At 38.8% G+C, this 16277-nt stretch overlaps 2 protein-coding genes across 2 annotated transcripts; one reads left to right on the forward strand and one right to left on the reverse strand.

Annotated features, from left to right (window-relative positions):
* Positions 1-173: 173 nt before the first annotated feature.
* ttk (ttk protein kinase) lies at positions 174-8376 on the reverse strand. Its single transcript, XM_070835371.1, has 25 exons — positions 8353-8376; positions 7742-7829; positions 7426-7648; positions 7169-7275; positions 6931-7074; positions 6654-6768; positions 6479-6560; positions 6249-6367; positions 5758-5836; positions 5536-5644; positions 5152-5374; positions 4468-4574; positions 4115-4261; positions 3854-4026; positions 3545-3690; positions 3254-3380; positions 2921-3013; positions 2654-2811; positions 2357-2508; positions 2133-2257; positions 1719-1793; positions 1447-1623; positions 737-833; positions 551-636; positions 174-473 (listed from the first exon to the last, which is right to left on the reverse strand). Exons 2-25 carry the CDS (start codon positions 7827-7829, stop codon positions 405-407), a joined length of 3021 nt encoding a protein of 1006 aa, XP_070691472.1. The 5' UTR covers positions 8353-8376; the 3' UTR covers positions 174-404.
* A 782-nt stretch (positions 8377-9158) lies between these two features.
* ebag9 (estrogen receptor binding site associated antigen 9) lies at positions 9159-14320 on the forward strand. The gene is made up of 7 exons (XM_070835225.1): positions 9159-9455; positions 9839-9933; positions 10412-10493; positions 10663-10818; positions 12291-12401; positions 12963-13054; positions 13583-14320. The coding sequence occupies exons 2-7, from the start codon at positions 9851-9853 to the stop codon at positions 13698-13700; spliced, it is 642 nt and encodes a 213-aa protein (XP_070691326.1). The 5' UTR covers positions 9159-9455; positions 9839-9850; the 3' UTR covers positions 13701-14320.
* Positions 14321-16277: the final 1957 nt, after the last annotated feature.

A 16277-nucleotide genomic window follows, 5' to 3' on the forward strand; every position in this document is an offset into this window, starting at 1 on the left:
AACCCAAATAATTTCCCAGTGGAAAAGAATAAAATGAGAAAACACAAAAACAGAATTGACTTAATGGCAAATGAAAAACTGCAGAATATAAACATCCCTATCACGTTTATCTTCCATTTTTGGTCTAATTTAGTGAATACTTTGATAAATTCAAGCAGAGTCAATTAAAATACTCCCAAGCATCCAGTATGTTTATTTAACAATGCTGTATACTTACATTTATTATCAGAGGACTTAAGTAAAAATGAAGCAATATAGTGATATTCTTTCAAGAAAAACAAATAGATATGTTAGTTCTACATCTATAGAAAATACTGTTACTGTACTGAAGTGGTTAAGTGGGGTCAAAAAAAGAAAAAAGAAAAAAAAGAAAAGAAAAAGGAACATCACATTTTCCAGGATAGTTAGGTTGATGGCTTTGCACACTCTGCAACATCCAGCTTCCTGCCGCTGCTGCACATTTTTGCCAGATTCTGTGAAAAGCAAAGAGCAGAGTTAGTGTTTAAGACGCTCACAGTTGGAGAAAAGGTTTCTACAAAGTAAATCTTACATTAGCGGCTCGGATGATGCTGTTTGGAGACTGGAGGGCTGCGAGGTCTGTCAGGATCTTCCTGAGATCACTGTTACATGGACGTTCTGAAACAGGTCAGTGTCACACGGTGAACAACCAGAGACGTCTTCCAAGCACACAGAGACTGTGAGTGTAAGAGTATGGCGTGTGTGTGTGTGTGTTTACCAGGTTCAGGTGATGCTTGTGGCTTCAGCTGGAGGTATGGATGCTCCAGCAGCTCTGCAATAGAGATTCTCTCTCTGGGGCTTCGTACCAAACACCTCTGAAACAACCAGACAATAAAAAAAACTGTTCATTCGTATTTCATTTAAGAGTTACAGTTTAACTTGCACTTAAATATGCATCAATATCTTAACTCGACCAAAAACATACAGAAGTCATCTGTAGAGCAAAGTATGGTCTCAGTGTATGTTTAAGGCTTCTTTAAATGAAATGTAAACAGTCATACTAAAACTGTTGCAAGGCAGCCTGTTTTAGCTTCTGTCCTTTTAAATTCTCAATTATTTAAGTGTATGTTCTGTATAAAGCGTCAATTTTTTAATTGATCAATAGAAAGACTAATAAAAAATCTAAATAATTGACCAGTACCTCTTTCCCAAAATAATGAGCTTACTCATATTATTATTATTTCATAGCTTACATTTGTACTTAATAAACAGATTATAGAGATTTATTTTCACTTAGACCTTCAGCCATATCTACTAGGACGCTGACTGATTAGCCTTGTAATTTTTTTAAGAAATGTAAAAATACTGAATGCGGCAAGACTAGTAAGACAATAAGAATTAGATAAGTAAGAGAAGAAAAAGGAAGTAAGAGAATCAGAAATGACCTGTATCTTGTGTGCTCACATCACCCTAATATAGGTCTCTCACCTTCAACACGTCCAGCAAATCCTTCTCTGAGATGTCGGGAAATTCAATCTTATGTGAAGGATCGATGATGGCGTGCAGCTTGGTGATCTGATTGGTGATGCTTTGGAAGGGTGTTTTCCCATAAGTCATGCAGTACAGGATACATCCAAGGGACCACACATCACCTTTGGCACTGATCTTTGGAGGACATAAAAATATATATATGTATACACACTACTGTACTGCAATCAGAAATGATTGCTCTGAATGTTTAATTGACTTCATAAGATCACCTTTGAGCGTGCTTTTCCTGGCTGGGATGAAGTGTCTTTAATGGCTTCAGGGGGCATGTAGTTCAAGGTTCCAACCTGCATTAGACAATCACATATTACACGGTAGGAGCTTAATTATGTCATAAAAAAATCTTTATCTCCCCACAAAATTTCATATACATGGCATCTATTTTGGTTGCAGGACATTCATGAGAATGAGTACAGTATGTTTATTCATCATTTGTCTCCTGGTTGTCTGCTCAGTTTCTTTCCATGAATGCAACTGGTTTCAGCTAGTGAAGATGATCGTGTTATCAATGCATATCAAGTACAGTTACACCTGGATGTCATTTGTTTTCCCCCTAAGTGTGCGAATCCACAGCATGATAAACCTACATGGAAGAAGATCATTCAATGTACGACTTGTGATCTTACTTGTGAATCCTTCATAATGCTCGTCACATCTGGTTGGATTCTGTTTGCGATGCCAAAGTCAATCAACTTCAGTGAAGCATTCACTATGACAAAATTTGCTGGCTTCAAGTCACTGTGGACAATTCCTGCACAGATGTGACAGACATAATTATAAGCAGGGTTTAGAAATTAAGACAATGAATTAAGAGAATCAAAGAACGGTATTGAGAACTAGAAGCTCTAACCGTGTTTGTGGATGGTTTGGACTGCCTCCAGCATGTTCTTCCAGTAGAACTTCCTCTCCAATGGATTCACAGCTTTGCGGTTTCTCAACCAAGTGTTCAGATCCAAGTTTCCACACTCCATCAGCATGTAGATGTAGCTGTTGGTTATTTCACTGCAAACACATACACGACCATCATGGTATTTGTAAGAGAGATCATAATTACAAGCAGACCTCAAAAGCTTGATTGCAAATATGACTATGAAGTGCTGCAACACCATCTTTCCATACATAAATAAATGAATTCAGCTTTACTCACTAGTCATAGAGCTTGATAATTTGATCGCTGTACTGCTGCAAGTGGTTCAGGTGTTCAATCTCATTTTTGTAACTATCTATCGTCTGAGCATCGGCCTCTTCGAGGTCAACATATTTCACAGCAAACAGCTGCTTTTTGTGATCAAGGACTTGGTAGACCTGAAAGAAACAGAAAATATAAATAAATCATTAACTGTAGCTCCAAACAACAATAAAAGCAAATCTATTAATGCTGGAACAGAAGATGAATGTCCTATTAATGTTTTACCTTGCTGGATCCACCTCGTCCAATCATCTTGAGTATGAAGAACTGCTTGCCCTTTATGGTAATGGTTTCATTTGACAATGTATTAAAGGAAGCCTAAAATGAGATTCAGACCAAAAGTATACGGTCAGTACTTTTAAATGGTTTCTTGCAATTTCAAAACAGATAAAGGCTTTTCTACATTTTATACTTCAAGACAAGCTACATTACTCTACATGTCCAGATATACAACACATTCCATCTCTGCTTCATCACACAGGGGGCCCAGATATCTTCTATATGAAGACATGTAATATATATACACAAGATGAGAGCCAAACTATGAACATGCTGTACCTGTGGAGTTTGGAAACATGGTCCATGGTTTAGTGGTGTGAAGGGCTGCTGAACGGGTCCAGCTCTGTGTGCTGCCACTGCAGAGGAAGACATTTCAGGGACTCTCCTCCCAACAGGAGTAATAAAGCTGAAGGGGGATAAGACAGAAGACGTGTGACTGAGAAAATGTTATAATCGCACAAAGAAGCACGTAAAGTAACATGAAGAAGCCAGAGAGTTCTTAAGTCCTTTAAAGAAAATTAAGCGCTATTGATTATGCTCCAGACCAGCACATATAAGTCAAGACAATACCTGTTAGCAGAGGGGTTTCTGTAGCTGTTCGGTGTCTGACAGACTGGTTGTGGGTTCAGTCTGGATGGAAGTTGGAGGGATGGAGTGGGGAGTGATTCCAGCACACGTGGAACAGGTCTGGGTTCGGGAGGTGTTGTGCGTTTATCCTAGGAAGAAAATCATTTAGAATGTAAGGTTTTGAGTGCTAATCTAGGACGGTTTACAGTGGTTTTAACGTGGTTAAAATGAGTAATCATTTATTTTTACGAATCATTTGCTCTAAAAAGGCATTGCATAGAAAATAGTAGCAGATAAAGAATGTCATCAGACCTCTGGAGAAACGTGCCGGTTGATCAGACTTGGTATCTTCCACTCGGATATGGGCTCCTTGAAGGCAAGTTTAGGCTGTTCCACTGGCCGGCTCACAGGGACCCGAGCAGGAAGCTTAACTTCCTGGTTTCCCCCGCAAGTAGTCACACATACTGGAACACCTGTTTGCACATCTACAAGAAAAACTGTAGATTATTATTTCAGTTTCAAACTAAAACCAACTCAGTGATTTAACCTAATGACTCTTCAATGAACCTCTACCTGTGGGGTGCTGCTCCTCCTCCCTAGTGGGCACAAGCTGTTTCTCCCCAGCCTTCAGGTTAGTTAAGGCCATCTCCAGGAGCTCGGCTGGCTTGGCATTTAATGTCTGGGCTTTGTGGAGTATTGAAGTCGCTTTGATCAGATTACCTTAAAAAGAAAGGAGGACAAATTACAATTTCACTATAATGTGAATAATAACAACTGGCTATTAATCTAATTTGAATGTTGCCAAAAGTTAACCTGTATGTATTCCATGAAATATGTATCCATAGATGTGTATATGTGCATTTGATCTATGACTATTCCATATAACACACTTCTGGAAATTTTAATTGAATGCAAAGCTATTCTACCTTGAGAAACCTCAAACTGAGCATGTGCTATGTGGACAAAGGCAAAGCCTTTACAGTTGGATCTCGCAAGTATAAAGTGGTCTTGGGCTTCATCAGCGTCTTCAATCCTTCAAAAGAAAAAAGAAAGAAATGAGGTTATACTTTAAAAGCTGCTCTCAGAGCTTTGATGTTAAAATTCAGAGATTAAAATTCAACACTCTGCCAACCATAGCCTTTTTTGGGGGGTTGAAAAGCTGCAGGCGCAGATTTTAACTGACAGAGCAAGAATAGATAGCCAGTACATCTAGGAACGGAGGCTTTTGTACGTTGGATGATGTTAACATTTAATCAGTTTCATACAGAGGCAAAAATTCAGTCAATCTATATCACTAGCAATAACACACTCCACTGTGCCTGGGGCTGGGCAACAAGACAATAATATTGTTTGGCTTCTGTCCACATAATTGCAGGGTAATTGCGTCATATTTGGATGACGCGGAAATATGTTTGCCAATCAGTGTGACACCTTTAACATTAAAAATTATAGGCTGAGGTTTAACTATAATTACACACTAATAAAAAAAGTAATGCTGTGATAATGATCACAATCTTACACTAAACTCACCCGCAGTTAAAAGCCTACTAATGCACCCCACAAAAGGCCCAAGGCTGTAATGCAGACACAGTAGTTTCCTCCACACTCACCCCTTGAGCTCTGCATATCTAACCAGTATTCTGGCATAGCTGGTGTTTTTGCTGAATTGTCTGATTGGCAGCTTGGAGAAGATTTTAGAGTAACAGTCCTTGAGCTTATTAAGGAGGTTGATGTCTGTGTGAGGGTTTCCTCTTTTCTCCAGGTTCATCAGATATGCCCAACATGACTCCGGAGAATTTGTATGGACAACCTGGTCAAAGTTGCAGGTTTCATCTGCCAGGGAAAAAGAATATACCATCAAAACAGTCAAAACACAAAATGCACATTCTTGACGCAGTTCTAAAGGCTTTAACATCATGAACTCTGATTTTCTGAATTACTCAACAAATGGCAGGTCATTCAATGTAGCATACTGTCAAGTTTTTACACAGTACCTTCCATTCTTGAGCTGTCCCTTGTGTCATGTGTGTGAAGGAGTGTGGTGGTGGAGTCCACGGCTCCCTGGTCCACCCAGGGGCAATGCTCTGGGCTGACAGCTGGTGGCTGAGAACACAGCAACATAATAGAAAGATATTACACTTGAAGAAAACATCTGTGATTAGCAGCACACTGACAATGAAACCCAGTGAATGTTGCTGTAGGTCGCTTATACTCACTTGAACATCTCCATGGACAGGATTTTTCTTTGCGGATGATAGCCCAAATACTGGGTTCATGTTTGAACCAGATGTTTGCCTGAGACAGAATTAAATCAAATGTCAATAAAGCTTGAAATGATTTATTGTCCAATTAATTTAGGTGCTCATCAACGATGTAACATTATATTTCATACATTACACTGATGTCATGATTCAATACATTTTCAAGGGTGTGCCCTGTGCTTTCTCAGAAGTATGCATAACAAAAGAGCAGCGCTTTAGAATATAGGTCAAGAAAGTAGATCATTTTCTGCTGAGTAAACAGCACTGCATGTTCAACAAAATGGGCTCCAACTATTTTTTTACATCAAACCACCTATGTGTTCTCCACTATGGCTTTATAAGATGCCACTTCAGTGTAAATATGTATGTATGTATCAGTGATGCTAACCTATCATTACCTATCAACAATGTAATATTTAATCTGGCAAGAAAAAAAAAACAATAACCTGGACAAAGTGCTGTGGAAGGATGCATCACTTCTCTTTGAGGGCTTCCCATTATTGTAATCGTCGTAATCATCATCCTTTTCTGGGATAGAGAAAGGTACTACGGGAACTCTCCCCGGCTGGAATACAAGAAGGTCAGAACATAACTTCAAAACTTCAAGGACTATTTGGAAATTAATTTTCTGCAATTTAAAAACACACACCACAATTAGGTTAAATGTAACTCTTACCACGCCAACTGCTCTCTTGCGTTGAGATGCAGATCTCCAGCCTGGCAGCTGGTCATCTGATGATCCACAGAGGAGCTCTGTCCTGCAGGCCAGAGATCAACACAAGATGTAACCTTCCCGAATCAAACGCAGGCCTTATTAAACCTTGAAAGTGGTCATTCTTATGCATTCTTACCCTGAACCAAAAATACTGGAGAGCTGCAATTCGCCTGTCCCATCTGATATTCTGCTCACTTTCTGGAATGCAGAGCCCTTTTTGACAGAATCCTGCACATTACTGTTCGACACTACTGGCAGAAAGTAAGCACAGAAAGATATGAAAATTACACAATAATAAGTTAATATATCATATGATAATAATGCAACAGTAAACGGATTTTCTGAATTACTGTACACCAATCAAGTAATCTAACCATACAAAGTCATCGAAGAAAACATGAATAAACACTCACGTGATACATTTTCTTTATCTTCTGACCAGAGAAGCTGCGTTTTCCCTGTCTGCATGCTTTGCAAGGCAGCCTCCAGCAGCTCTATTGGTTTGGCACCCAATTCAATGGCATTCTGCAATATGTGAATGCCTCTCTTTGTGTTGCCTGCAGACATGATATAGCAGACACTAAAATAGCCCAGATAACATGTCATGAGGATGTGTTTATATGGACAAGAACAAAAAGCACACCTCTCTACCTTGAGTATGCTCAAACTTTGCATATGCAATGTGAACAAATGCAAAGTCCTGGCAGTGAGATCTTGCCACGTTGAAGTTTGCTTCTGCCTCATTTACATCTTGAATTCTAATCAAAGAAAAACAGGAAAAACACACTAAATGTCATATCAAAACGATTTATTTAATCCAGCCTACTCAGGCTACTGATGAGTACAGAATTAAAACTAGAATGATGACAAAGGTCTTTGATATACAATAAATGACTTATATTACTCACGCTTTTAGCTCTGCAAACCGTACCAACATCCTGGCATAGCTCTCGTTATTACAATGTTTCCCCAGTGGCATGTTGGAGAACACTCTGGTGTAAAAGTCAATAAGTCTGGTGAGGTGGTTTCGATCCAGGTGAGGGTCTCCTTTCTTCTCCAGGTCCGTCAAATAGGAGAGGCATGATTCAGGTGAGTTTGAGCCAATAACCTGGTTAATGTTGTCCGTGTCATCTGTAACAAGTGCAAGGTGTTATGATGGGCATGTGGATACTAAAGCATATGGATCTTACAATGACATGACAGAACTACTGGGTGTACGGTTACCTTCATTAAAATACTTTCTCATTTTGTTGAGCTTTTGATAAAGCATGGCAAGCTGCTGCTTTCTGTCCGTGTGCTCTTCTTCCTCCATCTGAAATTGAGAGGTGGATGTGAGCCTAAATAAGGTTTCATTTTGATTTCTTACTTGTCATGGCAATGAGCATTAATGATACACATGACCTCAGATCTTTTAAAGTCCTTGCAAGATACTATTCCGATCTGGTAACGTTATATGTGACATTTAACATACCATCAAGGATACGGCGTTAACAAAACTACAAATATTCAACAGTTTGTGACTTGTTTGTTCATCTTTCGCCTCTGACATAAAGTACTGATATGAAGTTATTCGGTGTTGTGCGTTATATTAGAAGCAAGAACTAATAAAACACTGTTCTTCCTTTACAAAATAATTTACTCTTTCGTGTTTACAATCTGGGTTAGCTCGATTAGCTAGCTAACGTTAGCAGATGTGTTGTTAACGGTGTTGTTATCGATAACTGTCAACGAACTGGTTCCCCATTGGCTCACGCAAACCGACGCTAAGTTAAACCTCTGTAAAAGCGTTTTCAATACAAATTAAAACAGGATAATGCTATTAAAAAAGGTCTCACCGTGTATTCGCTGTCATAAATCCCTTTTCATTTATGGGGCAGGAAAAGGGCTCGACTTCAACTGCCAGTTTTCAAATATGCCACTTCCGCCCAAGTCGTGTGTTGATTGGATAGTTTGTAGTGACGACAGTGTGACGACAAACTAGCCTCCAGTAATGAAGACAACGTTCAACATTTAATTTTTGGGGAGGTAAATTCCCCCGGTAGAGAAATAAAGTGCAGAAAAAAAGCATACTGCATGGACAGAAGGCATCCTTAAGTCTGTTCTTCCGTTGTCTTGATGCGCCTTCTCACTGTGCAGTGACAACAAATACGTGCTATTGCATGCCAAGTAAGTTTTCACATTGCAATGGAACAGCCTTGGTATATTACCAAGAAACATAAATATACAATATAAAAATGCAAAACATACACACATATTGTTTGCAAATACATATCTACAATACAGAATATATTCGAAAGAAAGAAATACAATAAAAAATGTGCAATATCTGTTTTTTTTAAACAGAAAAGAATCAGATAAGCAGTTAGCAGTGTCTATACATTCAGAAGTCCAATAGTCCAATATTCTACAGATAAGTCAAATATCGCACACATACTTCAATACTTATAAATATCTATAAAAATGTTATAGACCATTTATCGTCCTTGTATTGCAGACTAAAATGCTGTTTAAAACAGGAGTTACCGTGGGTATAATACATTCATGAATTAAACTGTGGGAATAACAAGTATTCGGGCTCGCTCTGTTTTCCGACGGTCCGTGAACGCTGCAGGACCACGCAGCACTTCCCTGTTCCTGCTCCTCCCAGCTCAAAGATGGCAGCCACGGGACAGAGATGAGAGACGACACCAATTTAGGAGTTTTGTCATGAAACCACATTGGTTTGTACAGCTCTTATACGCGTCGTTTTGACATGACAACGGTATAATTTGTCAGCGCTAATGTGTCGTCCTGCGGAGACAATTAAAGGATTCAGAAGTATCATGTTTTCTTGTGGGCTAAGCTAGCAAGCAGCGGTTAGCAAATAAATGAACTTGTCTCTTCTGCCACACAAGAAGAAAGCAGCTGCTCTGCATACGGTGTATTGACATCTTGAAAGGTGAGTATCTATTTGTGTGATGGCTAAGACCAAATGTAACTTGAAGACATAATTTGGTTGCGTTCATTTAGCATAAATATTAGTATAGCAGGCATGATATTTAACGTTATCCTTTGCTCTTTGTTTTTGTTCATTGCTGAAGATAGCGAATCAAAGGTTATGAATGATATGAATTGTTGTTGGTACATAATGTTCATAACGTTATACGCCAATATAATACTATCTTTTGGCTAACTATTGTCGATTGCATGCTACTCTGTATAAATATTAGTCCACTGGAGGCTTGCTTTACTACAGATCCTTGTGCTTTGGACCAAAATAAGACACATATGTGCATCATTGGAAATCTAAATGCTAATATTGTGTCTTTTCTTTCTCACCAGCTCAATCCCACCATGGCCATCACTCAGTTCCGTCTTTTCAAGATCTGCACATGTCTAGCCAGCTTACTTTCTTTCTTTAAAAGGTTGATATGCAGGTGAGCAAGACCGAACGCAGAACAAGATGTAATGTCCAGTACCCTGATACGTATCATTCTCTTTTAAACACATGTGGGAATGACCTAGCCCAGTACCTTTGACTGGTAAAATCTGTACACATCGGATGCACTGCAAAATAGGTAGTTTCTATAAATGAAGTTGAATTTCACCCTCACTACTGCCCACCATGGTATATTTTCTGGTAGATGGAGGATAAACCAGATGATTGCGTGGTAGATCACATGCATACTGATTTACCACCAAAGGGTCTCAATTCATGTTCCAGGGTGGGTCCATCTATAACGATAGAAGAATATTAATGAGGTAGACTTTAAATCCCTGTCAGCAGATTAATCTCTTTACACTTAAGAGATCTGACATTAGTGTTTGATAACAATCTTCTATAAGTTGCTACTATTTACAATGTTAAATTAGTTCCTTTTGTTATTTTATATTATTTATTCTATCATTCTGCAGGAGCGGAAGGGGCCGCAAGCTCAGTGGTGATCAAATAACTCTCCCGACAACAGTGGATTTTTCATCATCAGCACCAAAAAAGGTCAGTGTTTCATCAATCAACATCAACTTGGCTAAAAAGTTCAGACCTCAGGGTTAATATTTGAAAAGACAAACTACAGACATAATCATTGGACAAAAATTCTAAACTTGTTCATACAAATAAATATAAATTTGACGTCAATTAGTGTTTTATTGTCTTGTCTGCGCAGCCGGAGATTGAAGAATGGAGCTCTTGGGATGAAGATGGTCCTACAAGCATTAAGATTGAAGGTGGCAACGGAAATGTTTCTCCTTCACCCAACGATGTAGATGAAGAGCCCGACTATTTCAAAGACATGGCTCCCACCATCAGGAAAACACAGAAGGTATGTTCACAGACTGTGCTGCTGATCCAATATTACCAGGCAGGTGCAACATTAATGACAAGCATGAATGTGTTGTCACAGCTTTTCACCAGGACAGGAAGTAGTGGTAAGCTTTCTAGTAATGCAGGGTTTCTCCCAGGAAATTATTTTCCACTGTAGTATACCACTCAATATGGGATTGTGATTAACTTTATGTCGATAACGATGATAAACTTTGGACACGTCTACTCGATATGGATAGATCATAACAGCAGAAATAAGAGCCATCAAAGCAGCATTTAAAGTGAGCTCATGTTATCCTCCAAACACAAATGTCAATTACCATCACCACCACCACTCGATTACATTACTGCAAACTTTAACCATTGTGTTAAATACAGTTTTACTGCTGCTGTTATAGTGATAATCTTAATACAGATGAAGACAAAAAGAAGCAGCGACTGATTTGAGTGAAATCCCTTGGGCCATGACTCCAGCCATTTTCAGTGGCGTAACAGAAAATGGCATATTGGTCATAAGATTATGATGTTTGCTGCAACTTCAGCAACAAGCTTTGACACAACACTCCACTTGTAGCAGCTCCATTCTCTTTGCCTTCAGAGCTAATAGGCTATTACTTGTGACATGTAACCAATCAGAGCTGTGCTGTGAGCGGGACACTGAGCGAGACTACAGACAGTGCTACAGACAGAGAGAGGCGGCTGCATTCGTGCTCAAGTAGCACAAGTAATTTAACATTAACCTTATCAAGACACCCTTTAAACTGGCAGCATTGTTACAGTTTGTATCATGATAAATATTGATATTGATCAATATGAAGAAGAAATGTAGTGATCGTAATTTTAATTTTTTCCCTACTTCACACATCTTGTGTTCAATTTCGTTGGGAGATGACGGCACAAACAGTCATCGCAATCTTTCACTCTGGCATTTACTGTTTCATACATATAGTGCAGCCCTTCTTCCTAAAGGTTAATGTTTTACTACATAGAAATGTATAAATGTTTCAGATGAGGTCTCACACCTCACTTGTAAAACACTGAAACTATAACGTACACTTTGTATCTTGTTAACTACCAAGCTCGTCACCAGCATAACCAAGAGTCAGATGGTTTTTTCTGTAGAATTAAGTAAGCTTTCAATGCCAGGAAGTTAACCAGGAGGACAGAACCAAACATGCAACATTGTGTTAATAAGCTTCCAGTATTTGTTCAAAACATGCCTCTGGTCATTCCCTGTAGTGGACACATAAAGTGCATGTTGATGAGATGGCAAATAACACATTTTCCAAAATGTCAGTCATTGAACAGTGTCAATAAACAAGTAAATGGTAAAAGAAAATTCAGAAGATTTTGCACTTACCTTCAAACATCATCAAACACAACATCATCAAAATAATGAGATTGTAATGTGTCACAAAGTTCTGCAGTTTAGGTTTTAGCTCCGGTCTCTTTCTGGTTTCCATGATGCAGATAGTGCTGAAGAAAAGGGAGCCTTTGAACTACCCGGTGCCTGATGGCTCAGCAGGTTTCTCCAGCAGATTGGCAGCCTCTCAGGATATGATGACCTTCAGTCCACCTTCAGTGAGTTTTATACCAGCAAGTTTTCTGTTTTGTTTTTTTTTGTTGTTGCTGTAAAAGTTTAGGACAAAGCAGAGTTTCTGTTGTAGGATGGAACGAAACTTGAAAGCAGCTTAGTCCAAATACACGGCCATACATTTACACAGTAATGTCACCTACTAAATGTGTGTGTGAAAAATCAACTTATTACAAAGCAAACCCTGAAAGCAACGGCTGGAAAGTGGGAAAGATTGAAACAATGTGTCAGGACCCCAGTTTTTGTTTTGCATATCTAGACTATTTTTGTGTTTTTACACTCTGTATGTTACTTTGCAAATGCAGATTTATCAGGTGTTGTTCAAAGATATTAATTTGTGGGAAAGGAACATTTGTTGAAATTAGGCTAGCATTGAAAAGCAGAAGACAAGATTTGAATGTAAGATCACCCCCATTTTTGTCTGTCAAAATGACCAAGAAAGCTAAAGGAAATGCCAAATATAATTGTCTAGGGAAGACAATTATGGCTCAGAAATCTAATAACCATAGTAGTATCCTCTAAGTATTGTAAACTATCCTTTTGTACAGGCTGAACTGGGAGAAATGGACAACTGGCAGGAGGACACAAATGCCTGGGAGGACGAGTCTGAGGCTGCCTGGGAGGCAGAGGAGGTGCTCAGGTAATTCTTCAAGAACGCCTTTCTGTGCCTACATATGGCACATAGATCTGCACTACCAGTTTGTTGGGATTTTTCATTTCATCATAATGATGCAGCAGGCAGCTAAAAGAGTTACAGAAACAAGTGCATACGTTTGAAACCTTTTAGGCTCAAGGACACGTTTGAACTGTAGAGGATTCTCATATAAATCAGTGGCAAACATATGGTGTCAGTATCAGTGTAACATTATGAAAACAGATTTTGTTGAAAGGAAGACACTTAAAATAGGCCTCCTGGTCACCTTACTAAATATGAAAATGTTTTCCGTATATATTTGCACATGTAAATAGCTCACTTTGATTTTTTTTCTCTTTGAGGAGTAATTCACACAACGACCAGCAGGTGACAGTGTATGCCTTTATTACAACACAAAAGATTAAGGAACAAAATTTTTGTTTTCCTCCATTCCCAGCTGACCTAGCTTCCACTGATGTGTGCTGTAAAGACATTGCTTGCAACTGTATGCTTGTTTTGCCTTTTGTTTAACAGACAACAGAAGATGGCTGAGAGAGAAAAACGGTCCATGGAGCAGCAAAGGAAGAAGATGGAGAAAGAGATTCAGCGGATGATGAAGAAGGAGCAGAAGATTGCCATCAAGCTCTCGTAACATTTTTAGAAATGCTCAATTTTGAGCCAAAGGGATCGAGGGGGGGGCAAAGACACTAAATCATTCATTACTCTGTCCTAAAAGTCATCAAACCGACCAGGATTACCGCCCTACGTTACTTATCTGTTAGAAAACTGTCCTCCTTCTCCGCCCTGTTTCCACCAGCAGCCATTTTAGTCCGTTTTCCAGCTGCAGCATTGTAAAATGCATAATTCTAGAGGGCAGATAACACACCTGGTGTATTCACTGTTCATGTGGCAAGGTCATTTTGGTCTCCAAGGGAGAGCTGTATTTATACAACCCAGTTCATCTTAGGTTAAAGGTTAGATGCAGCATTAGAATGCTCCCTTTAGATTCAGATTAAATCTGTCAGGTAGTGTAGAAAAATGTTCTATTTTGGTTTTTCCCAGGAACATTTGTAAATAAATAGGTATCTGTGCTACCTTCTCAAGCTCAAGCAGGGAGTACAATTCCTTTTTTTTTTTCTTATTTATAACCTCACAGGACAAAGGAGTATAATTAATTTTAAGCATCACTGTATACCAGTGACTTCCCTGGGTTTGCTTTATTAATGTGTTTTTATATTTATGCCTTTCATTGTCTGAAAACTGATTTTTTTTTTTTTTTTTTTTTTTTTTTTTTTTTTTTTCTAATGAATGATATTTCACATTTTCTCCCTGTGCTGTGTAGCCATTAGTACACTGGAAACCTGATCTTCAATAGGAGTATGGATAAATGACCATAGACTAGAATCTAGCCCAACCATAAGTCTTAGCTGTGGGTTCCTATGGTAATCTCATGGCTACTGATCTGCCATTCATTCTCCTCCTTTGTGTCAGCTTTTGATATTGAAGGAAAATATTCAGTGATCATGACATTGATGTTTTTTTTTCCTACGTGAGGGAATGTTACTTTGCTATTAAATAGTTGATGCACTCACTGCACAGACATTGCCCTTATAAAACATGGATCACATCACAGTGTAATGTTAGACTGGTTAACCTGGCTGATGAGATGATGAAAAATAAATCCTTGCTTCTTTTCTCCTCTGAAAATGTAAGGCTAACGTTTGGAGCTAATGGTTTTGACTGAGCATCCTGTTTTGCATCATTATAATGAAATTACCAGCCAGTGCTGGAAAAATTGGTACCAGTGCCAATAGGCAAGCTGTTGCTATGGAAACGCTGGCAGGTAAAGAAAGTCTATTATAGATTAAAGTGTGCAGACATGATACGATGTGTGTCCGGTCTATGACGTCTGATAAATGGCTTGAGTGGAGGTGAGGAATGCAAATTTCCAGACTGAATTTTACAATTGGAAAAGCTTTGCAAACTGTTTGACGCTTCTAACGAAATACTGTGTTCATGCTGGCTAGCAATGATTTATTGTCCCACTTAGAGGTGCGAATTCTGTTAACTTAAACGAAAAAAATTACTGGTGCATGATCAAGTTTAAGAGGTTAATTGAAAGCAGGTGTTACTTTTAAGGGAATCCAGCAAACTATCTGGATTTTTCATGTTTTCTTTGGAAATGCTCTTTTCCCACATTCTTCATTGAGAAAAGCTGCATGTTGTTCTGTTTTCATTATTTTGCACATTTGAATTTTCCAAAAATGAATCACTGAGAAGCTTTTGTTTCACACCCGTTTTTGCTCATCGATGTGTAAGACTTCATGTTATAAGAATTGTGATGTTTGAGCACTGATGGGTCAACGAGCTCCATCAATCATCAAAAGGTTTGGCAGATTGAATGCCTGCTGTAATCGTCTTACACAGGTTTTTAATAAAATGGTTTGATTCATACCTCTAGAGGTGAATAACTTTTGTTATGAGTCTGGTGCCTGTTGTGTAATGTGCGAAACGCTCTCTGAAGTGTTGTAGTAGAGATATGTCTTATCTTAAAAACTGTTTAGGTGAGGTGCCATGACATTTTATACACCCATTCACGTTCCCCAGAGGATGAAACAATGACTCTATTCATCCTCCGAGTGTTCATCCAGTGGCACCAGAAGGTTGATATGTGTGGGTGAGTGAAATACCTCAACATTTATTGCCATGAAGTTTGGTAAAGACGTTCATTGTAACTTTGGTGATCTTTGCTTTTATTAGGTTGAAATCTGTGCAGTACTTTTATATAACCAGCCACCTGCAAACCCATGACATCCCCTTTAGCCTCAGCTCTAAATTATTATGAAGTATTAGCATGTTGAGCTAAGATGAGGAACATGGTAACCATACCTACCAAGCATGCAGATGTTAGCATTTAGCCTGAAGCGTCAATGTCAAGTACAGCCTCACTGAGCTGCTAAAACAGGTGTTGTAATTATCACAAAATAATGTCTGACACTAAGGTGGCATTTAACCTGAACTGACAGACGGTTGTCATCACTCCTCTGACCCCCATAATAATGTCACTCCCATCTGTCTGGGGATGCTGCCTGCCTGCCAAAGCCTCTCAGAGACTGACCCACTTTTAAAAAGGGAAAATGCACGTCATCGGTGTTCAGAAAGGGAACAAGCTATTTGGGTGAATAATTGTCCTGAAAGGTTTGAGTATCAAATACACTGATTTTACAGG

Source organism: Pempheris klunzingeri, chromosome 8, assembly GCF_042242105.1.
Source record: "Pempheris klunzingeri isolate RE-2024b chromosome 8, fPemKlu1.hap1, whole genome shotgun sequence".
NCBI lineage: Eukaryota > Metazoa > Chordata > Actinopteri > Acropomatiformes > Pempheridae > Pempheris > Pempheris klunzingeri.